This window comes from Heloderma suspectum, chromosome 4 (genome assembly GCF_057233095.1).
Source record: "Heloderma suspectum isolate Gila_16-S chromosome 4, 16-S_ref, whole genome shotgun sequence".
Taxonomy (NCBI): domain Eukaryota; kingdom Metazoa; phylum Chordata; class Lepidosauria; order Squamata; family Helodermatidae; genus Heloderma; species Heloderma suspectum.
In genome coordinates this window covers 78,837,835-78,865,585 of record NC_139461.1, presented here as the reverse complement: position 1 = coordinate 78,865,585, position 27,751 = coordinate 78,837,835, and the positions used below count along the sequence as shown (strand labels likewise).

Here is a 27,751-nt window from a genome sequence, read left to right as displayed (position 1 = left end):
GCGGAGAGGAAGACTCCCGCATTCGGACAGTCGCGCGCGCGCGCGCCGGGCCGGCCAGCGGCAGCGAGCGGGAGGGCGCGAAGGGGCCCAAGGAGGCGGGGGACTGCGCGCTCTCCGGGCCCTTCTCCCGCTGCCATGGCGACGGCCACCGGCCCGGAGGACTATTACTTGGCGCTGTGCGCGCGGCCCGTGCAGTTCGAGAAGGCGAGCCCCGTGAACTGCGTCTTCTTCGACGAGGCCAACAAGCAGGTGAGGGGCGGAGGCCGCGGGAAGGGGCGGAGCCCTCCAGCCATCCCGTCCCTCCGCCGCGCAACCGGCCTGTCACGCGCTCACTCCGCCCCCCCCCCGCCGCCGCCGCCGCCGCCGCCGCCGCGCTGGGAGAGCGACAGCCTTCCCCAGCTCGGTGCCCTTGCTGTGCATGCTGGGAATTGGAGGCCAACACATCTGGAAGGCACCAGGGGTTGGGGAAAGTGGTATCTGTGATGGACGCATCTTTTAGGCGGCACTAGTAGTATAGTGCAGTAAGAGTCTTCCACGTTTGCCAGACACCAAACCCACCTGTAACTGCATCTTGTGTCATGGGGTCCGCTTCCACTCTCACCCACAGTACATGGCCCCTTCCTCCCTTCCTTTTCTCCCCCGGGTGGCGGCATGGGAGGGCGGGCGGTGGGGGCTCTTGTATCTTTTAACAATGGCCTTCCAGACCTGCCTTCCCCAGCCTTGTGCCCTCCAGATGCTTTGGACCTCAGTGCCCATCAGCCCCACGTAACATGGCTGATGGTCAGGACTGATGGGAGTTGTTGTTCAAACCATCTGGAGGGCACTGGGTTGGGGAAGGCTTTTTTAGACGGATTAATATGTTTAAGTAAGTGGACCTTGTCGTGACTGGATTCGAAAAAGCCCTTCTTGCTACTATTAAAGATACAAGAGGCCTGTGCCCCTTTGTATATCTTTTTCTGAACTTTTCTTTTAAGAACTTTACTGCTGTGACTAACTTGTGGATTCTGAGTGAGCTGTTGAAAATGAGTGAGGAATTACCAGTTCAGGATGATAGGGCACCTTTTTCTTTTTTTTTCTTTTTTTTTAGTATAACTCACAATCCTCTAGATAGATACAGGTTTTCTGTAGTAGTTGTAGTAGGCTGGTCTTGTATGGATGTAGAAGCTGGGGTGAGGCTCTTCAACTTCTTAGTAGGATTAGCTCTTGTTTTAAGGGGCGGGAAAGAATCCCTGCAACTATTTACAGGTGTATGACAGATAGAGATTTCATAGGTGAAGCTTTCCCCACAATTCTGTTTCTACGCTGGAGAGGCCTGTTACGTAGCCTGCTACGGGAGGAATGTACAGGACGCCTGCTACGGGAGGAAAGGTGGCAACCCTGTCTACTACTACTCTCTAAGGCTAAGAGGTGTGTGTATGTATGGGGGTGACCTGATGCAGTGGGGGACTATCTTTTAATAGTTGCATAGCGGGGGGGAATTTAGCAGGTGCAGCTTGTCGTGTCATACACCTGCAAGGGTAAGAAAAGCTGTCCTTGCTGATATTTTCTCTTCTGTGCAAATATTAAGGGTCAGAACCCCACCCCCATTTGTGCTTTGTCATTCTGGCTTCCTGGAAATCAGTACTTGCTTTGGCAGGTTGGGATGCTACACTGATGGCTTGCAGAAGGTGTCGGCTTAGGTTTAGTAGCAGAACACATCCCTTGTTAGTATGGTTATACTTTTCCTTACAAAACCATGTTGTGAGTGAAGCCCGGATTTGGTGTCCATAGCCTGCACTCTGTTTACCATAAGTAGCTTCAGTAGCATTCTTAGGTGCTTATATAGCACGTGCGCATGTGTGTGTGTGATATACAAACAATTTGTAGCATTCTTGGGTCATATTTATTTATTTAATCCATAAATAACTCGTATGACAGATGTCTTATCCCTGTTCCTAAGAGCCAAAATTGACATAATGTACAATTTTTTTCCTCTTCAAGTGAAAAAATTACACGTCTGAATACACTTTTTTTAGGGACAATCACATGTCTGCTTCCCTAGCTTATTTAGCGAGTGCTTTCTTGTGATCTCCTTTTATTATGGATTCTCGGTGTGGTTCTGAAAGACAGCTGGGAATCCGGTAACCAAAATTTGGCATCAAATCCTGTGTTTTCCCCACGGTACTTTTGAGCCATCTCTTTGGCCTGTTTAAAACAGGAATAGACCATCTGCAGCCCTAGGCCTAATTTTGTGCATCTTCAGACCTCTGGTGAGAAAGCTCTGTCCCTTCCTCAGCAGTCCACTAGGAACGGAGGAAGCGAGGGGCGGGGAGGAAAGAGAAAGAAGGGATTGCAAAAACAGACAGAGAAACGTAGTACCCCTGCCCACTGCTGGCTTCTGCTCTGCCCACTGCTGACATGCAGTCCCTGACAGATTTGACCTCAAGGGAATGCAGCCCTTGACAGAAAAAAATGTTCCCCCACCCATGGTTTAAAAAGAGCACTTGTGCTGTGGCTTCCTTGCGCTAGCAGACTAAATTAAGGAGAAATCGCAATTTGTCCTGCAAGCAATCACAACCCACCTTTGGCCATATGTGTGCCTGTGGCTTTTGAAGAAACACTAATAAAAACTAGAAAAACAATTGACACAAATGACAAACAACATAACAGCATGAAATAATTTCACTCAGACCACCCCAGCTCCTTCCCCTCACTTGGGTAAGTCCCTAAAAAAAAGTACTTGGGTAAGTCCCTAAAAAAAAAAAAAAAAAAAAGGAAGCAATTATGAGACTTCTGAAGGCAGCTGGTCCACAGAACTGGGACAGCTGCTGAAAAAGCTCTGCTCCATGCTCCAGACAGCTTCACCTAAACAGGAACCTGGAACAGAACCTCCAATTATCTTAGCAGGTGGAAGGGCTTATTATTTGGGGAGAGGTGTTCTCTGCTATGCATGCATCCCAGGTTGTGAAGAACTTTAAAGGACAATACCAGCATGGCAGCATGTTGTATTGAGCTCAGAAACTCACTGGCAGCCAGTACAAGTTGTATATGCTTCTGCTTGCCTGTGATTACCAATAGTTGGGCTGCAATTTCTCAATGGTCTGTGTGGGCAGCACTGTATAGAACATGTTACGGTAATCATTATTTGATATTTACTGCCGACCTGGTTCTTAGCAGACCCACATTCAGTAGGGTGGAGCTGGCAACAGGCCCCACATTGCCCAGGCTGGGGCAGGATCAAGAGCACGTATGTAGCTAAGGAAGAGCAGCAGCTAATTGCATTTAGGAAGGAGTGAATGAACTGGCCCTGAAATGTGGAATAAAATAGTTATGTCAGTTCTTTAATTAGGTATGCATCAAATTAAATTACATTAGTATTTCAAATATAGAGTCTTACTGAAAATAAATTATTTTGATTTAGATGCTGATAACATTCGAAGTAGGACATTAAACTGAAACTGAATCTGTATCTTAATTTTTTAACTGTTTAGGTTTTTGCTGTTCGATCTGGTGGAGCTACTGGGGTTGTAGTTAAAGGCCTGGAAGATCGTAATCCCATTTCATTCAGGTAATATAGGTGTACTCTAACACACAATGTGTGTTGCTTGCTTTCTTGAGAGCTTGTTCTGTCTTGCTGTAGCTTGTGTAAGTACAAGTGTGTCACTTGAATTCCCTTTCGAGGGGGAAAATCACTGTTACTTCGTCTTGAGTATATGATTCAGTAAGTACTGCTTGATAGCTTAGAATGCAAATGTTGCCAGAACTGCAGTAGAAGAGGATCACTGTGTCCATCTGTAGTCTGTCTCTTTGGCTCACTATATGCTATAAGTAATTCTTTAAATACTTTGGTTCTGCTTGTTCATATGATCCCTTGCAAATGTTGTGTTTGATGTGGAGAGTGTAGGCATGGTGGGGGAGCACTTTGACATGTGCACAATGGGAGTTAAGTATACATAGGGGCCTGAGCATGCAGAGCTAGGTGCATGTAGATGTGATCTTTACACTACAAATTCAGGATGTAGAGATCATGTGGATTGAATCTAGGACTGTCAGGTTTTATGCACAAAGGCCCTATGCAAATGTGACATCCAAGGTGCAAATGTCTGGTAGGAGTTGGGTGGGCAGACACAGTCCTGTTCCTCCACCGACTGTAATATCTTCAGCATAGGAATAGGATGTTAATCCAACAGCAAACTTTTCTAAACGCTAAAACAATATACACATCACTCCAAGTGTAAGGGAGAGTGTCTGCTTGCTGTTCTCCTGCCGACTTGGGCTTTGTAAAAGTCATGTTTGAAGGAGGCTCGGCCATAACACTATACTGTAGCTCAACATTACATGTACAAACCTCTGGGCCATGTGCTCCCTCCTCCCTTCTCCTCCTCTGGTGCAATTGCAAGAGCAGAACCATCTGCTTTCATTTTACCCGAACTGCAGATTGAAGTTTGAACTTACTTCTGAGTGAACATATACAGAATTGTTCTGTAAAGGACAGAAAGTAATTCTTAGAGTAATTCTCTTTTTATAGAATGGAAGACAAAGGGGAAGTGAAATGCATCAAGTTTTCTTTGGGGAACAAGATACTGGCTGTCCAGAGAACATCAAAGAATGTGGTAAGAAATGTTAAGGTAGTCACTGTATGTTAACAATAGTTGGGGAAAGGTAGATGAAAGAAGCTTTGTTTTATTTCCTTTATTTATTCCTCTGGAGTTTTTTTTGCCAAGATCGACTTCCAAAGCAGCTTACAATTACAATCCATGAAAAGGTATAATATATTAGGACTACATGGCGATGTTTTTGGCCATCTCTATGGCCCTGGCAGTTGATGTCATAATCCACATTCTAGGCTCTTCCCTCCAGACACAGGGGAGCAGATGTTCTCAGGGGCTGGCTAATAATAAAAATGTTTTCTAAACAAAAACACTTTAGTGTTTTGTAATTCACCACGATACAATTCATGTTGTATTTTAAGTATTTCTGTCTAAAGATCCTGTTACAAATGTACAAGAAATCTATCTCATATTTTACCTTCGCCTGTTATTAATATTCTCCCTTCCAGTTCTTCAGAGTCTTTGGTCAGCATTATATTCCAGTAAAAGAGTAAAAAACTGGGGAGTTCTTAAGTGGAAAGTGGGATGTTAAAGCAGAAAAGGAGCTTAAAGATGTCTTCATATACTTTAATCTCTCTAGTAGATGAACAGTCTGATTTTTGCAGAGTAAGGTGCATCTAAGGAGACTGAAATCAGTGAACTTAGATGTGCCCAACTCTGCATAGGATCAGCCTACAAATATTTAAGTTGCAATTCTATGCATGTTTAGACAGGAAAAGTCCTACAATCCCCAGCATGCTGGCTGGTGAATGCTGGGGATTGTAGGACTTTGTTCTGTCTAAATATGCATAGGATTGTGTTCTTTATTGTTATTCTTGATGTCATTCCAGGACTTCCTAAACTTCATTCCAGATAGCCCACAACTAGAATATACTCAAGAATGCAAGGTACATTTAAGTATTAAGTTTAACTTTAATGAAGCAGTATTTCGGTATATTATAACTGCCATTAATCTAGCAGTTTGAATCAAAAAGTTTGGTTTAAAATGACGTGCATGATGCTGTCATCTCATTATTCTCCTGGAAACCTGCCATAGTAAGCCTTCAAAATGCTTTAGGTTCTAGTGTTGCTCCCTCTCTAATCAGTGTTCTAGGTGTTTTTTTTTAATGTTTGGCCATCAGCAAGGTTTGAATCAGTTACTTAATTCTACAAGTGTGAATATAAAGAGATAAGGAGGGGAAAGTCTTGTTCATTCAAGGGGTCTGTGTAATAATGGATCAGATCTCTTAGACGGAATTATTAAAGGCCCTAACAGTCACTGGAAAGTAATAAAGGTGCAAGCATATGTTTACTTGAAAGAGGGCCCACATTTTTCAAGAAGTCAAGCCCCTTCTGTTTATCTAGGCACCTCTCCTGCTTACAATAAATCATGGAAAGTACCTCATGAAGTTGCAGTACAAATAATCTGTCTTTTGAAATGCAGTTTCTCTTTCCATTTTGCATTCTGCTCTGTCATGTTGATTCTAATGGGAATATTTACAGCCACCATATCTTGAAAAACTTACGTCACTATGCTGGTTTTATCCATGATATGAATTAATTCTTCTCATAATTCTCCAAAATCCAATTTTGCAATTAACCCACTTGCCTGGATTGAGGAAAGCCAGTAATTTTGTGTGAGCACCTTAAAAGAACAACTGCCATGCCACCCTGTATCCTATGGCTGAGCAGATCTATAGCATGTTAATTGTAGGGTGGTAAAGGTTTTGCAGTTTCTCAGGCTGCAATATCTAGTACAAGATCTTTGTTTTTAATTGCACCAACAAGCTTCTCCTCCAGGCTTTTTCAGTACTAATTTTCCATTTCCTGAACTTGGTCTTAGATAAAGGCAAGACTCTTGGTTTTATTCACACTACATGAGCTTCCTACAGAATATCACTTCCAGACAGAAAATTGTGTAATATGTACTTTGCACAGCATCAGATGTACCCATTTAGATTCCCCCCCTCTTTACACTAGTAAATTAATTCTGGTTTGTCCATCTTTGATCATCACTGTGCTGTCTGAGTCTTGGAATGGAACATTAGGTGGTGCAATGCAGGGTACTTCTTGGCATGCCAGTCCCTGACAATGGAGTCAGCATGGGTTTGCAGACATGTTTTATTCATATGTTTTGTGATCAAATAGCCGTGTTTTCAAATACTCTGTTACAGTTAGCTGCAGAAAACTAAGAAGCTCAACTGTTCTTTTCAAAGGTTAGGGTTGGGGTTATCAGATATATGTACGGAACATTAACACATTTGATATCACTCTTTTAAGCTATAAAACTGTATTCCTGTATTTACCAGGGTGTGTTGCATGGAACATAGTAAAACTTGTTGCTGTATAAGCATGGATAGGATCAGGTTGTAAATTTAATTTCCTGGTTTTTTGCCATAAGCTGTGCTTAAGAATGGCAAGAGTATGTGATATACAATATATGTCCTTGCATAGTGACCAACCAGTGAAATATATGTAATGAAAGTTTGGCCCAGTACAAAAGCCATCTAAAATATATATATTCAACCCAATGGAGCAGCTCCTCACATGTATGAGGGCTCAAAATTGGAGCCAGATTTCTATGAATGTCTTCGTTTGCCTACACAAAATATCTCTCCTTTTGAAGCAGACTCAGAGCTTCACTTGTGTAGGAGCTTCATGGGCACAACAAAGCACTTGTGAGGTTCTGGATATGCAGGCAATGTTTCTGCATTGACTAATTGCTCCTACTGAGAGATAAAGCTATGACTGCCTTACGTGAAATTGAATGCCTATTTGCCTATTTCAACCAAATCTTGTTTGCTGTTAAAGACCAAGAATGCCAACATTTTAGGATTCTGCTGGACAGGTTCTGCAGAAATTGTCTTCATAACAGATCAAGGAATTGAATTTTATCAGGTAAGGAAACAAATCCTTCTTTAAAGGCCTACAAAATTGTTCTGTGATATTGAATCTTTTGAGGCTAACAGAGCAATACTGTGGCTCCCAAACAATGTGTGGGGGGCCATAGGATGGTGCAAATTTATAATTTGTGTTTGCCTTTTGAAATCAGTCAAAGTTTAACTTTTGTTAACTTCTCATTTCTGTACTTGCTTATTCATTTTGGCAAAGAAGGAATTTAGGAAACATACAACAAACTGTGGCAAATTCTTAAAGTGATGGGAGTACCAGACCACCTTACCTGTCTCCTGAGAAACCTGTACGAGGGTCAAGAAGCAACAGTAAGAACCAGACATGGAACAACCAAGTGGTTCAAAATTGGGAAAGGAGTACGACAAGGCTGCATATTGTCACCCTGCTTATTTAACTTACATGCAGAGTACATCATGAGAAACGCCGGGTTGGATGAATCACAGGTCGGAATTAAGATTGCCGGGAGAAGTCTCAACAACCTCAGATATGCAGACGATACCACCCTAATGGCAGAAAGCAAAGAGGATCTAAAGAGCCTCTTGTTGAGGGTGAAAGAGGAGAGTGCAAAAGCTGGTTTGAAACTCAACATTAAAAAAACTAAGATCATGGCATCTGGCCCCATCACTTCCTGGCATATAGAAGGGGAAGAAATGGAAGCAGTGACAGATTTTATTTTCTTGGGCTCCAAGATCACCGCAGACAGTGACTGTAGCCATGAAATTAAAAGACGCTTGCTCCTTGGGAGGAAAGCTATGGCAAACCTAGACGGCATAGTAAGAGGCAGAGACATCACCTTGCCAACAAAGGTCCGTCTAATCAAAGCTATGGTTTTCCCAGTAGTAACGTATGGCTGTGAGAGTTGGACTATAAGGAAGGCTGAGCGTCGAAGAATTGATGCTTTCGAACTGTGGTGCTGGAGAAGACTCTTACGAGTCCCCTGGACTGCAAGGAGGTCAAATCAGTCAGTCCTAAAGGAAATCAACCCTGAGTGCTCATTGGAAGGACAGATGCTGAAGCTGAAATATTTCGGCCACTTAATGTGAAGAGAAAACTCTCTGGAAAAGACCCTGATGCTGGGAAAGACTGAAGGCAAAAGGAGAAGGGGATGGCAGAGGATGAGATAGCTAGATAGCATCACCGATGCAATGAATATGGACTTGAGCACGCTCCGGGAGAGAGCGCAGGACAGGAAGGCCTGGCGTGCTGTGGTCCATGGGGTCACGAAGAGTCGGACACGACTGAACAACAACAAGTTCTATACTTGCGACAGTCATTTTAATTAAGCATCTCGCAATTGTAATCCATACCCAGAGTGCTGGTTTAGCCATCTCTCTTCTTCCAAGTACAATTATGTTCTCTTCTGTTTTGCTTTTCATTAATCCTTAAGTGCAATGTGATTTACAGCAGGGGTGGGCAGAGATAGATCACCAGATGTTTTCAACTCCTAGAAGCCCCTGTCATCATGGCCAATCAGCAGGCATGCTGGGAGTTGAAGTCCAAAATATCTGGAGATCTGCTTTATGCCCACCCTGATTTATAGCATAAAAAACCCAGTTGATAACTGGAGGAGGATTGCAGCACATAAACATTGTTATTGTTGGCTTATCTTATTCGTGTTGTGTGTGTTCTGTCTCTCTCTCTCTCTCTGATATTTTAAATTGTCTGCAGCTGAGTAAAGAATCCATCCGCCTAGAGCAGATTTCAAGATTGGAGGCCTTTTAGGGCATAATCCTATGCATATTTAGACAGAAAAAAGTCCTACAACTCCAAGCATTCCCCAGACAGCCATGCTGGCTGAGCAATGCTACGAGTTGTAAGATTTTTTCTGTCTAAACATGTATAGGATTGCGCCCTTAATGAATTGTTTGGGGTTTAGCAACTATATAATTTGTAGTATATTTAGAAATATGTAGCATATTGGAGTTACTGTAACACTTTACTTTGTGTTTTCAGGTATTACCAGAGAAACGAACTTTAAAGCTTTTGAAGAGTCAGAATATCAATGTAAACTGGTACATGTACTGTCCTGAGAGCTCTGTCATTCTTTTGTCAACCACAGTTCTTGGAAATGTTCTACAGCCATTCTATTTTAAGGTAAGAATTGCCAGACATTAATTATTTCTAATTTTGGAAGTGAATAAATCATAGTCATTCCAGTGCATCTCCTTTGGCCTGTGGACCAAAGGTACATTTTTGTACATTTTTTTACACTGTTAAGATTTCAAAAGAAAAGTCTCTATTAAAAAATTGTTGTGATGAGTTGGTCATAATATTTGTTTTAACCCTCTGGCATCACTTAGTTCTTCTGAAGGTTACTTATTTATTTACAATATTTATATAGTGCTCCACATCTAAAACAGATTTCAGAGCAGTGAACACAGAAGATAAAACAGTAAAAGAATAAAAAGCTTAAACCACCATATTAAAATCATGCTTTTTAAAAAAGAACAGAATGCCCATAGAAACCATGTCAATAGATTTTTTTAAAAAGTTGCTGGGGAGACCAATCCCATGGCCCCTAGACAGAGTCTAGTTTGGATTCCTGGATCCAATTTCAGAGACAGCGCTTTGACGTCGGACCCAGGAATCCAAGCTCCCTGCCCTCTCCCCTGCCCCCCTGCAGCTGGTGAGGAGAGAACCACTCTGGCTTCCTCTCTGAGGTCACAAAGCAACATTGGAGGGAAGGGAAAGGGGGCGTGTTGGTGGGCAGGGAGGGGAGTGGATGCCTTACACCATATCCCCAGCCTACTTCCCTCCCCCTCCCTGATACCTCAGCTAGATGGGTGAACAAACCCATCTAGCTAAAATGCAGAGCAGGAAGCATGGCAGGGGCAAGGATCATCTCTGCCACGCCTCCCGCTCTGCACTGGATACTCGTAAGCCTCTGAGTTCAGAAGCTTGTGTCTATCAAGGGCGGATCCAGTAGGATTGCCCTTGATACTGATTCCAGTACCAACCTGTACATTAATTTGAAAAAAGGCATGTGGGAAAAATTTAGGGTGCTGAAAAAATTTCAGAGCTAGTATTAAAGTTTTAGATAACCATATACGTAGGAAATTTTCCAGTTCTGATTATATTAGGTTAGTTAAAACTAGAGCATTGTACAGTTGAATGGATGCTTGTTATAGTCTGTGTATGTTCTTAACAATTCATCCAGTCTTAAAGCTGTTTCTCGGGACCATTGAAATCAAATAGAACATACTTTAAGTTGCACATTTAGGATTGTAGGCTAAAAATATTGTAGTTGCTTTTCACCTTGTGGTGGAGGAATGCTTGAGTATCCATACCCTTGATACTAGAAAGTACTATAGATTGGTAAGAAATATTACGATAACTGGAAAAGAATATAAGAGTCATGTTGGATCAGACCAAGGGTCCATCTAGTCCAGCATTCTGTTCACACAGTGGCCAACCAGCTGTTGACCGGGAACATGAGTGCATCAGCACCCTACATGAGATTAGATACAACATTTTAAACCTGCTTTCTTCTAGGGTGGAGCTATGTCAAAGCTATCAAAGTTTGAAATTGAATTACCTGCAGCCCCAAAGGCATCCAAGCTTAGCCTTTCTGAAAGAGATATTGCTATGGCTACAATGTAAGTATTACTGCGCAAGTGGGGGGTGCAGGGGAATCTCCTTTCAGATTACTTTTGTCCTAGGATGTAGACAGGTGCTTTTATCTTTCTTACGTGAGCAATCAGTTTGCTCTGTGTGGAACTGAAAGATACAAGGGAAAATTCCCTTTCCTTAGAAGGAAAGTGATGCAGTTAAAGATAACTCCTGTGGCAGGGAGAGAGAAGTGAGGGCCATACATTTGATCTATATTTCTGTCCTAGTAACTAAGGGACAGGAAGAGCCTCCGACAAGTAGGGGGACTTGTCTGTATTTGGTAGTTGGGTGGCGCAGCGGGCAAGGGCAGCCAGCTGATCTTTGCAGGAGCTGGAGACGGCACCAGTTTGCAGCCTGCGACACAGGTTCAAGCATGAGCACGGCTTTTAGGTTCAAGCATGAGCATGGTGGCCGAGGAGCACCCACAGCATGGACAGCCAGGCCAGTTCCTTGGGAGCAGAAAGTAGGGAGTGGGACCCCCTTTCACCCCTGTTTTTTCACAAGTCCCAGTTAGCCTTCACGCTGTTGTATTTAATAGTAGTTGTGAGGCCATCTCAATTACATTGTTGCTGCAGCAGCCACATTTAAGTCAATTGATTTCAGAGAACAAAGGAGAAAAGAAACCACAAATATGCTTAAGAAGCAAAGCAGTTTACTAAAGATTCGCCCTCCCGCAGTTACTTCAGACTAAAACTATTTCCTAAAAGGAACTTTTTGAGACTCTGCTAACATAGTGCATAAGACAAAGCAGAGGGAACTGAATGCCTCTGACTTGAAAAGGTGAAAGGCATTCAAACCTGTAAGTTGCTGCACTTCTTTTATTTGAGAACTCTAGGCAGGAATGTCTCCCAGCATTTCAATCCAGAAGCACTAAACTATCCCAGGGTTTCTTATGAGTACTGGTTTTTTTTTTTTTTTAAAAAATGAAATTGTATCACATGCCTCTGAGGAAGTTTTCTTTCAGCTTGAAACACATTGGCCTCAAAGTGCTTTGTTTCATGTGCACCTTTGATGTTTCTTATACCCTTAGTTCCATGGATAGATGCCTTTTTTGTTTCTCTATTGATTTCAGCGCAAGAGTTAAGCAGCTTTTAACTCTCTCCCACTGAAATCAGTAGGCATTAAACATGCTTCACTTTTGCTGGATCACGCCCAAACATTGTAGTCTGAAAAAAAGAGAAGAAAATATTTCCTCTCCAGAGTTCAGTACATTTACAAGGCACTTTAGTTTCGTATTTGGCATGCTTCTGTGTAAGGCAGGATGGAGAACGTGTGGCTCTCCAGATGTTTTGGACTGTAACTCCCATCATCCTTCACCATTGGCTATGGTGGCTAAGACTGATGGGAGTTGCAGTCCATCAACATCTGGAGGGCCACACTTTCCCCATCCCTGTGTAAGATATGCGTGTGGAGGGGGAGACAGTGATGCACAAGACCAAAATGGGATGAACCTAAGAGAATAATAAGAAGAATATCAAGGAAAGTTAATTGACAATGAATAGCCTCCAAAGGAAGTAATGGAAACCCTTTTAGTCAAAATACTTTGAATGATAAAATAAGGCTGGTAAGCGTACATTGAGGATGTTGTATATATAAGTTGTCTTAGGGCACAATCCTATGCACGTTTTGACAGAAAAAAGTCCTACATAGCTGGCTGGGGCATGCCGGGACTTGTAGGACTTTTTTCTTTCTAAATGTGCATAGGATTGCACCCTTAACCAATCTGACCTTGGTAAATTCACTTTGGCATTGTAAGCCTTGAAGAATGCATTATAGATATACAGTGCAATACTACAAACCTGTGTGGATGCCAAAAAAGGCCTTAGAAATCCATCCACATCTTTTTCTTAAAAATCTGCTCATGAGTTCAAAATTATTCTTTCTTCTTAGATACAGGCAGCTTTATGTTCTCTACTTGAGACATCACTCAAGGACATCCAACAGTACTGGAGCTGAGGTGGTTCTTTATCATTTACCAAGGTAAGTTTGTTTCTTTAATAGCAAAAACACTAAAAGCATAAAGTTAATGTTGTTGATAAGCATATCCTCTCTGTTTCTTTGACTACCCTAGGGAAGGCTCATGTAAGAAGCTGCATATATTGAAGTTATACAGGACTGGCAAGTTTGCGCTGAATGTTGTGGATAACTTGGTGGTAATTCATCATCAGGATACTGAGGTACAACTTTCTCTCAGCAGTTAAAGGAGATGATTTTATCTTCCTTTGTCTGCTTTTGCTTGGATTAGCACAGGGGTGGACAACTCACAGCCCTCGAGATGTTTTGGTCTAGAAAACCAAATTGGTCATCATCCCTCACCATTGGCTATGCTGGCTAGTACTGATAGAAGTTGTAGCCAAAACATCTGGGGGGCAACTTGTCACCCACCCCTGATTTAGTATATAGATCAGGGGTGGGGAACCTTTGTCGGCCCAAGGGTTGAATTGGTTACAGGCAAGTGTGTCAGGAGCCACAGCTACATCCAAAAGTGGGTAGGGCTATCCACTGCTGGCTTGTGGCTGTGACGCGATTGCCCAGACTGCATTCACACACTCATATGCACACTGTCTCTTTCTCTTTGTCATACATGCACACGCACACACTGCCCCTCCCCCGCTGCAGTCAGGCTTTTAAAAAGCCTGATTGCAGCATGGAGGCATGACTTGAAGGGGGAGAGTGATAGCTGTTAGCCCTCCCCTCCAGCAGTCCCCCCAGAACTGTAAATAGGCTTTTTAACAAGCCTGTATTGGCACCAATAGAGGCTTTTAAAGGTCTGACTTCAGTGGGGGAGGGTGATTTTTCAAGGGAGGGACATGTGTTGGAGAGGGGTCAGCCCTTCCTTCTCCAGCAGCCACTCTGCCTTGAGAATGCCTCCCTGCCCCCCGACAGTTAGACTTATATTTTTCCATACCACTTTGTATTTGTGAATATTCAAACTGCAATAGAAAAGTCTCTGGGGACCGCTGTTGCAACTTCTAAGAGAAGCAAATTGTCATGATACAGATTCATAAAAAGGTTTAAGACCCATCTTAATCCAAGAGGATGCCTGGCTGTGGGAAATATTTTTTGTTTTTTATTTCTCTCATTTTTGAAAATTGGATGTAATGGAATCCATGCCAGTTGTTATATGACTGGGGAAAGATGCTTATGTCATTCATCTTGGAATCTTTGAATTTAATACTAAGCCTAATACTCAGTTGTTTGTGGAAATTGACAGCTTTACAGTGTACATCCCATAAAATGGCTTTCAATGAAAGAGATGTATAGTGCTGTTTAATTTGAATCCACATTGGGATACATAAAGTCTTTCCACACATTAACACTTGTGCTAATTGTGACGCCACATAATAATAGATTGAGCCTGACTGCTCCGCCATTTTGTGTTTTCTGATGTTCATAGGGATGGATCCAGACTCAGTCACACTTAGAGTAGAACCACTGAAGTAAGTGGGTCTACTTTACATATGACCAAGCCTGGATCCAACCCATATGAATTGGTTTTGGTGTGTGTCGCAAAGAGACTTTTTTCTGTTTTCAATTTTAGACCTCAATTATATTTGATATCAAACTAAAAGGAGAATTTGATGGTACAGTTACCCTTCATCAACTTGTACTTCCAGCTCGATCCATACAACCCTATCAGATTCCTGTGGCAGGTGGGATTTTTTTTTACTATGTTGAAAATGCAGTTGGCATGTAGATCTGTGGTTTTGAACATAGGTATGATAGTTTTCTGACAAATAGAATATGAATAGGAAAATAAAATATGAAGAAAGATACTGGAAGATCTAACACATTTAATTGTGCATCTCTTTCACTTTTTATTTAATAAGTAAAGAACAAGATTGCTTACTTTTGTTAATGTTTCATATAATTGTCATGTACTTGATGGGGGGAACCCCTGCAAGAGTGGCCCACCCAAGCTTTCTAGGGTAGCGTTAACCAGACAATGGAAGCTTGGCATTGCCTGGAAAGAAAGAGTTAGTAGGTGCCCTGGTCAAGATGGACCTTGGTCAGATTTATCCCACTCCTTTTTTGCCCTTTCTTCTCTTCATTGCTTTGGTATTTTAACTGCACCTTCCAAGTAACATGCATCTCTTCCCCTGCATTGGAATCTTCACTGAAATAGGTGTCAACTTCATTGGGGACATGCTCCTGCCACTTTCACATTGGACAGTGGATTTGATACAGGAAACAAAGAGTGAGTCTTTGAGAGTGGACATACTCTTCTCTTCCTGACCCTTGTGCAAGAGACCCTCCAGATGTTGTTGGACTTCTTCCATCACCCCTGACATTGCTGGCTGGGACTGAAGGGAGAGAGTCCAACATCATCTGGAGGGCCACAGGTTCCCCACCCCTAGTATAGACCTTTGCCCAATCATATGGAAATGTACTAGGATACCCCTTGTCAGTTTCCCACATGCATACCCCAACAACAAGCAGAGCTGGTCTCAACAGGAAAGTCTGAAGGCCAGCTGCAGGAAGTGAAACTGCCTCACAAGGTCTCCTAGAGTCACAGCATGGCACAGGAGATGGGAAGTGGGTGGTGTTGCTTCTTATCTGTGATGTTACAGGCACTTTTTCCTGCAGTGAAGGAAGATATGCATGGATGTGTTGCTCCTCCCACTTAATCAGATAGGCAAGAATATGCAAATTAGGTCTGAAGCACACTTCATAGTACACTTCCTCTCAATCTGAGGAATTTAGCCTGGGTTATCAGTCGATTCCCTATGCACAAGTTTGACCCTGACTGGGAAATCCAGGTAAGGAGGACTGTGAGGCTGGCTAGGGGGCTTCATGCCACCCATATGGTGTGACACCCCCTCAGAGCTGCTAGTCTGTCAGGGCCATTCCCTATCTCCATTCTGCTGTTGTAGCTCATGGGGGCATGGCAGTACTGGAGGAGAGATTGCTTCCCACACAGGCGGTACATTTTTGATGACACCCAGCCTGAGGAGGGTATTCAGAGATCAAACACCCTCCTATTATGGAAGGACACTGTCTTCACTCCCTTTATCTTTGCCCATGCCCTCCACTGGAAAGCAGCCCCCGAAAGCTTCGTTGAAATTGTATTTGGCCCTCAGGCTGAAATAGCTTCAGCACCGCTGTTCTAAGTCATAACTTTTAGTCCTGTTGTTCTTAAGTCTTTGGGAGGTTGTGTTTCCTCCTTGTTCTGTCTCCTATACTACGGCACCTTCCAAAACTGGGTGTAAGCTGCCACTCCACTAGGGAGTGTGTGTTAAACTTAATTTACATTTTCCAGCCTATCAGAGGAAGTGGGAGGAGCAACCCAACAAAGGATATCCTCCATCCACTGCAGAAAATGAACGTATCACAGTAAATCCCAACATTAATCTCCAGATTCCATTCAGCTCTCTAAATCACTATGGCCTAATTGGTTAACAATCCATCTTCCCACTAATAATATATCATGGCTTCCTTGGAAAATAGCTATAGCTTTATAACAGAAGTGCTCCTGGGCAGGAAGATAGCAACAAACAGTCAACCTCTGCGTTTCTTGATTGTAAAGCCAATTGGCTGGAAAAGATTTCCTACTAATATATCTTATATATATTGCATATTTTAAAAAGTTTAAATCTTAACCTAGTGGGGTCTCTTAGGTGGTTGGTTTTATTTTTCAATATATTAAAATAAGCTCTGGGCCTAATCTTGAGCTGTAGCCTTAGCTCTTCAGTATATATAATATATTGTTATGGAAGAAATTTGTGTTGGCATAACTTTTCTAAATAAATGCATGTCTTCTGACTCATGAGTGAGTAATACAATATCTTTTCCCCACATGCAGGTCCAGCTTCTGTAACCAGTCAGCTTCCAGTTCCCTGTAAACTTTGTATCCTTGAACAGTTTCTACTTTGTTCTGAAATAAAACCATAGGTCTTACCTGTGTCCTGTGATAAACATGTGGCATTTTGTATTTGGAAGGAACAGAATTGATATTGCAACAGAAATATGCAGGGCAGCTCTGAAACAAGTATAAAATTTGGCTTGCAACACAGTCCTTTGCATGTTTACTTGGAAGTTTCACTATGCTTGGTGGGATTTATTGCCAGGTAAGTGTACATAGGATTGCATCCTTAGTACTTCAGTAACACTGATCAAGCTTCGAAAGAACAAATTGAAGACACTGTTTGAATTAAAACATAAGGTGCATCTACCATATAACTATTACTAGATGAACTGTTAACACAGTTTGGGAAAGTACTAATCATCTGAGGGGAGGTTATTCAGCAGTTGTCAGAGCTTTTTAAAAAATGGTCAGCCAGACACTCTGTAGGCTTCTAATGGTGCCTTTGCACAGGAGGCCAGATCCACCCTTCGTGATGTGCACACGGCCCCTACCGCTGGTGGCCCCAATGTAGCATTTCCTTAGGCAAGCCTGGAAATGCTTGTTTCTGGAAGGGACAGGTTGTGCCCTTCCAGAAATGAGCCTTTCCAGTCATTTTGGGGCTTGCCTCCAGAAGCACTGCATTGCGGCTGCCCATGCACCGGAATGGGCGGATCTGGCTGCCTGCACAAGGGCACCATTGGATCTTGCCCTAAATATTATAGAATATGACTAAGCAACCAGAAATGTGTGCACACATGTGGAAAATGCACTGCTGTTTTGTGAATTAGAGTCGCAACTATACGGTTCCAGATTGTTTTTTATAAGTCCTGGCCCTTGTAATCTGTTTTCAAAGAGAAGTTAACGGGGGGGGGGGGGGGGAATGACCCAAAGAGCTACTCTAAGTGCACTCAGTCACTTGGATATGCTCAGTGAAATTTGACTTCTTTCTTTTTGAAGAGCAGATCTTCAAACTGCTTATGAAACACCCCTATGTCAAGAGTTTGTTATGTAATATAGGGAGTGGCTATCTCCTGTTTAAGAAATACAAGTCCCAGTCCCCCTTGGGGGTATGAAACTAGTTTCATAGCTCTTTATGAGCTAGATCCAAAGTGGCTTTGTCAGCAGTTGAGATTTTTGAGAGAGGCAAAGGCCAATAGACTTTTGTAGGGTTTTGTTTAACATTTAGATTCCTCATCCTGGATTGTCTTTGAGCCCGATATTATCATCAGCGCAAGTGAGGGTAAGTCTGAAGCTATCAACGCTTTTCTTTTTTCATTAGTTCATATAGATGCTTATTTTGTAATATGAAGTACTGGATGTTCTACCCTCAAGCTTATTGAATTTTAATATCTTAGATATGCTACCTTAAGTGAGTATCTTGAATAACTGAAGAACTAGTTATAAATCAATAGTTATTCTAATATTGTACCAACATGTGGTGATAAAGGAGTAAGTTAGTACTGGTAAACTCTTTGGCTTGGACATTGTATTTGGCCACTGATGTGGGAGGGAACTTTTTCCAACATAAAATTTTCCAGTGCTTTTCCATGTAAATTTTTCCATTTCAAAAGTTCATTAGTAAAAACAAATGTGTGCCAATTGCAAATATATTAGGGAAGCTTAGCAGTTTCAAAGTTGTACTTAATGTTTTTCAGGTGACTTTCCCTAGCAAGTGTATGAGAGAATGTCTCTGAAATACATATATGTCTTGGAGTGAAGTGGAGCTAATAAGTAGTGACAGTGAAACTGAAGGTGCCCCAACAACCTTAGCAGAAGAGAGTTTAACTCTGTTGAAATAGATGAGAGGTTGTCTGCATATCATGCACAATTCTTTGGGTTGCTAAAATTAATTACTATGTCAACAGTTTTCATTACTTTTGTTTTTTTCTTGAATTTAAACAATGTAAGGGAAGAACATGCTATTGTCTTTAATTTTTTTACAAGTATTCTAATAAAAATGTCTACATAACATTCAAATCACATTAAGTATACTTCCCCCACCCCCACCCCAACATTTTAGTTCAAATACCTGTGGTGTATTCGGCCAAGAATTAATGGGATACTTCTTTAAGATTTATTGTTTGCTAAATAAAAGTAAATAAACATGCTAAATTAGATCTTCCTAGGGCATCAGAAAATTTTCCTATGGAAATAATGAAATTGTCATTGGAAAATTTTCTGATCCAATATTTCCCAGAAAATCCTGCATTTGACATGTTTCTACAAGTATTTTATAAGGACAAAGATGTTTTAAATAAGATCTTACTAGGCTCTCTTAGGTGCATCTTACTACTGTGGTAGGTTTAGATCCCTTTTGAAAAAGGATTTGCTGTTTTGTTTTTAATGCAGGTTATCTCTGGAATCTGCAAGTGAAACTTGAACCTATAGTTAATCTGTTGCCAGACAAAGGGAAGCTAATGGACTTTCTTCTGCAGAGAAAAGACTGCAAGATGGTTATTCTCTCAGTGTGTTCTCAGAGTAAGTTTTTGCTTCCAGTTTGCAAAAGTTATTGTTGTGGAAAGCCTTCTAGGAATGTACTTCTGAAAACACACCATCCTATTCCCCTATCGATCACGGGAAGTGGCGTCTTGTTAGCATAATAACATTTGATAAGAGTAACTATATTTTAGTTGCCTACTTTCACAGCTCATACTACAACTGTCTATATGAACCAAGATTACATCATGCCAAATGAGAGTTTGGACTGAAATGATGTCTGTAAACAGCTATTAAGTTCTAGAAACATCTGCAAAATCTAATGTAACAGTGAATTTTAAAAAAACTGTCTTGTGCATTTTTCTGTTTCAGTGTTAAGTGACCTAGACAGAGGATCACTGAGTGTGATTGCCACGGTTTTTGACAAACTCAATAATGAGTATAAGAAATACCTGGAAGCAGACCAGACTTATAATATGGCAAGTTATTAACATTGCTTTCTTCTAGCCATGTATCTTATACATGCTGTTTCTGATTACCAAGAATCTCTTGGTCACTAATTTGACATTGGGCAGGTTCACAAGGCATGACAGCCCACCATGGGAATAAGCTACACAGGGTCATTTTCAGAACAACCCATGTGCACCTGACAGACAATCAGGCTCACCATAGGTTATTGTCCCACTCCTTCCCCCTCGTCCTCCACCTGTTATCCCAGTATTCTGCATGGCAGAACATTTCTTGTCTGCCCATCCCATCCCCTCCCCACTCTTGACTGCGACCCCTTTTCATTCCCCGGCTTAAAAATTTTTTTTGGCCTCAGACCTTTTCGCAGCTCCCATTCGTAGTAACTATGGCAGTAACTGCTCCAAGTGGGAGCTGTGAAAATGGTGGGGGAGGCTAGATCTCTCTTAAAGGGACTTGCTGGAGACTTAGGGAAGTGTGGAATGGAGGCAGGGTACTCATAAATGTCAGTTCAACACTTAAAACCCTGAGGCTCACCTTGCTAAGTGGGCAATATATAATCTTGTGTTGTCACATTCCTTGTATGTTTCATACTGCACTTGGTTCCCTTTGACAGCTAAAACATACATGGATGTGTCCAGGTGCAGATTCATACAACTGTGAAAAACTGACAAATAATAATGTTAAAAAATTCCGAACACATTTGCACGAATTCCTGGGGCTGAAAATATATATTTTGGCCCATTTGTGCAAATGTTGGGCCAAAAAATAAAAAGGGGTTGGTGAACCAGTGACAGCCCCCCTGCTCCAAATGCCATTTGGGCATTGTTGGAGGGGCTATCACTGGTGACGGAGGCTTGAGGCAGCTTGGGTGGGAGCAACAGGGAAGAGCGATGGGGGCGTTGCTGCTCTTGCTGAACAGCTCCGTACCAGATTGCTACAACCCACGATGGGTTAGCTCTGCTGGGTTTGGATGACATGCTGACCCATTGTGAGTAAAACAACCCCTAAAACAAGCCATGGGCTGTCAGGGTGGCCCAAAATAAGCCACTCTGCAGGAAGTGCTCCAGATTCGGATGACATGACAACCCATGGCAGCTTGTTACCCACAATGGGTTGTCATGTCATGCGATAATTCGCTACAGGTTGGATGAATCAAATGTAGCTTCCCTGTTTTGCATGTAACATAAAAGTGCTATATAGTGAGTTTCAGCTGCAGTCACCAAAACATCAAGTACTTGATCTTTATTGCAAAACAAAAAACACCAAATCCCATTCCATATTTAATTGGAGGTATTATAATGAGAACTCTTAACTTTGCCTTTTTAATCAGTCTTGAGTGAGATTTTTTTTAAGTTGCAGTTCTGGCTTATGCCTGATCTTAGAAATAAGTTTCATTCAGTTTTAGACCCAATACCAAATAATGCAATTAGGATCTGGGTATAAAACTAGCACATTTTAGCCTTACTATCTTAGTGCCGTTTTTCAAATATGCTATATTTTAATAAAGTGTTATTTGGTCCTTTACAGGCATTAGAAACTGGACAGAGCAGAAGCAATCCACCCCCAAAACGACCAGTCCGTACGCAGGCAGTTATTGATCAGTCAGACATGTACACCCATGTTTTGTCTGTCTTTACAGAAAAAAAGGTTGGTTAGTTCAGAGACACTGGAATGCTGATTTCATGTTGTAACTGTTTATATGCCAGTTAAAAAGAGAGAACACCAGTATTAGTCTGTCACAGTTGACATTAATAATTATACTGTTACGGAAAATAGAAGGTAATTTGTCAACAAATCTTTCTGAATCAAGAAGAAAATCTGAATAGCAGGAAATCAGTTACTTAAATGTAACCGGGCTCCAATTGTATAAACTGACTGCTTTAAAGCATCTCCTTCTGTAAATTCTCTTTTCCTTTATAGGAAGCACCTCACAAATTCACTATAGCTGTCTTAATGGAGTATATTCGCTCACTCAACCAGTTCCAGATAGCTGTTCAGGTAAAAACTAAATGGCTTGTTATTTAGGATAGGCTTTGCTGTTGGTTCCCATCTGTTCAGTTAGTTATCCATTCATTTCGTCTCTCCTCTCTCCACCCCATGTTCTATAGTTCTATAGAACAGTTTTACTAGTTTACATGTAATAAAGGAGCAGGTTTTATAGGCTGTATGACATGTGTAAGAACAGTGACTGCCAGAGCAAAATTGTAGATATCAATTAGGGATAAACTGGCATGTCTCACTCCTATAAACACACAGCATTGAGAGAGATCTCAGTGGTAGTGGGACAGATGTACTGGAGAGAGCAAAGCTGCAGTCATAGGGAACTTCTTTTTTGCTAGTGCAGAATTTCTGAAATACTGGTTTATGCCTAGTCAAATCCAGTGACACACTCCAGGGCTGCAAATGAGCCTAAGTAATACTGAGCACTGTCTTTTGAGTTCTTCCAGACTGTGTCTTGGAAATAATTAGCCTAAGATTTCCTGTTCACTTTCACATGCGCGTGTGTGTCTGAGTTGTATGTACATGCACGCACAGCTGGAGCCAGCCTGCTCCTTTGCTACCATTTCCTCTTTCATGTACATTGCTGCAAGCAGACAGTCTCCACCATTCACTCATACACCCCATTGCTCTCCTGCATGTGGGAAGCTGTGCTTACCCAATTGTGCAGATAGGGGGAGTGGCTGGATCAGGTCTAGAGATAGTATGGGGCTTTAGGTTGCTTTCAGCCCACTTAAACTGAACTCAAATACTGCAGATCTAATTGAAAATCAAGCCATTTCCATTTGGTGTAAGTTTATTAAACTGGTTTCAGAGTTTGTAAGAAGAAATCCAGTTTAGTAGGCACTAAGAGGGTCGCTGCCAGAAAGTTTAAAACTTGTGCAAAGTCACTTTACTATAGAGCAAGGGTGGGCAACACATGACCCATGAGGGGTCTGGGAAGTCAAAAGTGGGCCATCTCTGCTATAGAGACTGGCATCCTTTAGAGTTACTTGATTTCAGAGCAAGGTGTTAGATCCAAACTTGGTCATACTTAGATTGCATACCCATTGATTTCAAGTGGTCTACTCTGAATATGTATCCAAACCAATTAATTCAAAAAATTCTGATACCTTTTTAAAGAGCTGTACTTAAGCTTAGGTGCTCTTTTCAGTAACATTTGTTCTGGTGTTTCTTCCTAGAACTAAGGTGATATGTAACTACAACATTTGCTTAGCTGCTAGTGGTTTAAGCATAGAAACTTCCTTGTTTTCTTGCCTCCTTAGCATTATCTGTATGAATTGGTTATCAAAACCCTTGTTCAGCACAACTTATTCTATATGCTTCACCAGTTTCTACAGTACCATGTTCTCAGTGATTCAAAGCCTCTGGTAAGTTTGCTCTCTTCACTATAGGTTTTCACTGCTTCCTGTTTTTAATTACATTCTGCCTTTTCTCCAGCGATCTCAGCAGTATATGTGGGATTATCCTGTTTTGCCTCACAGGGTGGCCTGTGCAGAGAGATGAGAGATAATGACTTGGGAAGCCATCTCCCTCCCCCACCTGTGTGCTTCATTGCTGAGCAGGGATAGTTATGCCGTAGTGCTTTTTGGTTTAATAGCTAATTGTGAAGTATTAGATACTGATAACAGCGTTCCGTGCACCTCGATGTTCAGTCATGCCAGCCACATGACCACGGAAGCGTCTTCGGACAGCGCTGGCTCTTCGGCTTAGAAATGGAGATGAGCCCCACCCCCTAGAGTCGGACACGACTGGTTGGGGACACCTTTACCTTTAGATACTGATAGAGTCTTCTAATTTCAGGCCTGCTTATTGTTGTCTCTAGAGAGCATTTACCCTCCAGCACATCAACTCTCCCTGGATATGTTAAAGGTAGGTCATGAACTGAACGAGCGAGACTATAAATAAGGTAAAGATATTACCTTAAAAGCCACAGAGTATGGAAGGGAAAATAATTCTCCTTGTCCACTGGAATTAGTGGTCATGGCTTTCATTAGTTCAGGAACCACTCACTGCAGTCACTTGTGTTTTCAGAGGCTTTCTACAGCAAATGATGAAATAGTGGAAGTTTTGTTGTCGAAGCATCAGGTACTAGCTGCCTTGAGATTCATCAGGGGCATTGGAGGACATGATAGCATTTCTGCCCGCAAGTTCCTTGATGCAGCAAAGCAGACTGAAGATGAGATGCTCTTCTATACCATATTCAGGTTCTTTGAGCAGAGGAATCAGCGATTACGTGGAAACCCTAGCTTCACTCCAGGTAAACAGCAGTTTGAGAAGGAAAAACAAAAACTTGACAAAGCATGTCAAGAGAATCCCATTCAGCCTTTACCTTTTTGAAAAGTTTATTAAATGGGATGGGACCTGTCAATCCTCTAGTAAGACTGGTGAGATTCAAGGCTCAGAGATAATGTTTCTTTGGCTTTCTGGCCACTTTCAACCTAGGATTCCATTTCTGTTCTATTGGTAAACAGGCACATTTTCAGTAAGGGACCACCGGCAAACAGAGGAAGTTGTTCAGAAAAATGTGCTTTTATAAAAGATTTAGGGACAAGGTTAAGCCACTTAAATGTAGGTTAGCAAAATCTTACCAAAATCTGTACAAATGTCTTAACTGAACAGCTGAGGTATTCATAAACAGCCTGATGTTCCGCTACAAGTCATCTACTAGAGCATGCATGTTTAACTCCCGACTTGACATTAACAATCTAATGTGTTTTATGATCAGTGCTTTAACATACTTGAAAGAGTTCGATGAACATAAGCCCCCAAATCAAGAAACAGAAAGACACGCAGCACCCAGTGTTATGCTCCTAAATGTACTTTCTGCAGTAAAGGCACTGTATCTACATTTTGTATACTGAAGACAGTTCTGATTTCACATGAAGTAAAACATGAGGGGAATGGACAACAGTAACTAAAATGAACAGTTTCCATGCAGCATTAACTTAGACTGAAGGAAATAACAATTGGAAGAAAAATGAAAGGGACTATTTAAATTTAGACTTAAGTATAACTACTTTGCTGTAGGATTACATACAAGGGTGGTTTATAATAGATTAATTGTAGAGAGGAATTGAACAGTCTTACTTTAAAAAGCTGTAGCAATTGCAGTCCACTTGCAGTCTTGTCAGTTTAGCTCTAGGAATTCACCTTTACTTAGGCTGCAGAGCGTTTTGCCACTCTGACCATTATAAGATAGCAAATTGCTACCCAGCCATACAGTAGTGGATTTGCCAGAATTGGGGAAGGAGTACTTCCTCTAGTTATTTAGTAGTAGTTTAGGAATACTTCCCTGCAGCTGTCTGGGATCAAAGTGCTTTGTTTCCTTGGTGTAGGGAATCTATGGGTACCTAGAGGTATGCATATCCCCATTTTCCCTTGGAAGAATATTCTAATTCTCCACTCCCAACTCGTGAAAAAGTGTAAATACTCTTTCATGTATGCAGTTCTACTATCCTACAAAGTTCCAGAAAGTAGTGTGGATTTCTCAGCAGTTGTTTTAACTACCAACAGTGATAAGAGTATGGAAATTTTAAAAAATGCTAATTTGATTAGAGCAGCACACATCTGACACGAAGCCGCTAGTCTGAATAGAATTTAACAGTGTTGGTTTGCCAACAAAGTTATGAAGGCTAAGTATACTGCTTAAGCTAGAAAAAAGATATGGTGAATACTAAGTGTGTCCTAACTTTACCTAAAGAAGAAGATGCTGCTTTCCCTTGCCTTAAAATATTTGATTATGCATAAGATCCACTCTATCTTAGGAATAATTTAACACAGACTAATTATATTACATGTGTACATATACCTTAAACTACTTCCAGTTCACTGAGTCTTACTTATAGAAAGTCTCAATGCATAAGTATATTTTCAAAGACAGCTATTTGTGCTTTGTGCTCCAGCTGGGCTAGCTGCCCAATTTGTAAGTTTGAGAAGTGCATAGCTAAAGCAACAGTTTGTAGCTTTGTTTAAACAAAGGCAGCTCCTGAAGTTAAAAAATATATTTTTAAAGATACTGGGAAGATAGGGCAAACATTTGTGGAATCAAATTTGAACTACCTTGCACTGTTTGCTTTTGTTTTCTAGGAGAACACTGTGAAGAACACGTCATGTTTTTTAAGCACGTTTTTGGAGACCAAGCACTAATGAAGCCTACTACTTTCTGAAGTAGTAAACCTATTTCAATACAAAATGTATAAACTTAATTTATTGCATTTCTGTACCGATACTTTTGACCTAAAAAAATCGTATTTTATAATAAAGTATATATACAGACCCTTTGGCAAATATTAAAAATATTACAACGTTTTAACTGATGGCTTAATTTTGTAAAAATAGAGCCACAAATTTGCATTGACTTACATTTTTAAAAAACTGTCAGTGGTTCTGCAATCTATTCTCATACATGTCACCTTAAATTTCATCAGGAAAGTTATGTTGTGGAACAACGGTCTTTTACAAGAATGAAAGCTAGAATTTATTAAATAGTAATAATTTATGATCGTGTTAATTTTAGTAATACTGATAAGTGTGATGTTGTCTGTGCTACTTCCTGAGTCCAAACTGGCCAGTACTACTGGTCCTCTTGCTTTTAGATGGACATCAAATCAATCCAGTAGTGTTTTGCAGCTGCGAGACAGTAGTCATAGAAAATTGCTACAACTTGTGATGAAGAGGGCTTCAACCAGAGTCCACTGACCACGTTGTTTAAAATGGCTAGAAGAACAACAGTTTCTCTCTTTCTGTACCTTTGTTCCTTTCTTGTGCCGCACGTGCTTTAGCTTTATTTACTGAGGGCCCTGAGGAAAAAAGGAAAAATGGATTCAGAAGTTATATTTTAGTTAATGCTAAGTTATAAAAAAAGCTGATGTAAATACTGTCCCACTGAGCTTGAAATATATTTTTCCAGAACAAAGTGGTCAAGTAAAATCTATGTGCAGAGATAGTAATTTCAAAAGGCATTTGTTACTGCACAGGACAACTAATGGATAAGACAGTGGATAAGTATGACAGTGTTAATCATATCCATGAATACAATAAGGCAACTGTGTTCTTATTTCAGGTATAGCACATGTTAACTTAACAAGCATAACAGGCTTATGCATCGTATGTTCAAAGCAACTCAAGGTATCAAGTTGTAACAAAACTAGATTTACAATCTTGTAGATTATAGATTATTCATTGAGAATAAGTCCTATTGGCTGTGTTTGGGTTTTACAGTAAACTACATTTTAGCGAGGCATGAAAATGCTACCCTTCTCCTGTGCAGCCAAGTTTGGAAGCTTTCGTGTCTGCTATTAATTAAGCACAGTTTCCCGTGTCATTCAAACCGGGAATTGTAGTTAATATTAACTGCGGCTAGTTTAAACAAGCAAACCAACTTCATACTGTGGATTCTGATGCTGGTCTTAAACTAACCATAGTTATTGTTGACCATTCTTGGTTGCTCCAGACAACACTACAAACCATCGTTAACTAAAAGCAGAAGTGAAAGCTTCCAAACTCTTCCTCTCAACTTCAGTTGGGGGGTGGGGGGGACAGGATGTGAGCCCAGTCTTGCCAAGCCACAGGTTTGTGTGATGTCCAAATACAACACTGAAATCAAGTTTCAGATGAATTTACTCATCTGTATCAAATAGCAGGGTCTTACCTATATAACTAAGTAGGACAGGAAGAAATATTAATCCGTGGGTTGCTCCAAGTAGCACCATTGCTAAATACATCCTGAAGTAGAAGATCTGGAAAATTTGGGATTTGGAAAAGGCAAGCACAACTATTCCTCCGAATTTTGTGAGAGTAATGCCACTGAAAACCTATCAACATTTAAAAAAAGTGTTAAGTACAATGTCTAGTGAAAGATATACAACAGAATTTTTGTAGAATTCACTCAGGATAATGCTACTGTTCTTTT

At 41.2% G+C, this 27,751-nt stretch overlaps 2 protein-coding genes across 3 annotated transcripts in view; one reads left to right on the top strand and one right to left on the bottom strand.

Moving 5' to 3' along the window:
* RMC1 (regulator of MON1-CCZ1) lies at nt 1-26,246 on the top strand. 2 transcript variants are annotated; one of them, XM_084849696.1, is made up of 20 exons: nt 1-249; nt 3,471-3,547; nt 4,508-4,592; nt 5,420-5,476; nt 7,380-7,466; nt 9,435-9,575; nt 10,974-11,077; nt 12,981-13,070; nt 13,162-13,267; nt 14,632-14,743; nt 16,894-16,938; nt 18,122-18,175; nt 19,285-19,413; nt 19,744-19,850; nt 21,367-21,486; nt 21,760-21,837; nt 23,103-23,207; nt 23,641-23,709; nt 23,872-24,097; nt 25,927-26,246. In XM_084849696.1, the coding sequence occupies exons 1-20, from the start codon at nt 136-138 to the stop codon at nt 26,004-26,006; spliced, it is 1,986 nt and encodes a 661-aa protein (XP_084705822.1). In that variant the 5' UTR covers nt 1-135; the 3' UTR covers nt 26,007-26,246. The 2 variants fall into 2 exon arrangements, with proteins under 2 accessions (XP_084705822.1, XP_084705823.1); XM_084849697.1 differs by lacking the exon at nt 23,103-23,207 and having other exon boundaries at nt 25,927-26,152.
* NPC1 (NPC intracellular cholesterol transporter 1) overlaps nt 24,351-27,751 on the bottom strand; it is a 53,876-nt gene continuing 50,475 nt past the window's right edge. Inside the window, exons 24-25 of the mRNA XM_084849694.1 lie at nt 27,491-27,653; nt 24,351-26,639 (exon numbers count right to left, since the gene is read on the bottom strand). Of these exons, the coding sequence (XP_084705820.1) occupies nt 26,557-26,639; nt 27,491-27,653 (246 nt within the window). The 3' untranslated portion in view covers nt 24,351-26,556. The remainder of the gene's footprint in view (nt 26,640-27,490; nt 27,654-27,751) is intronic.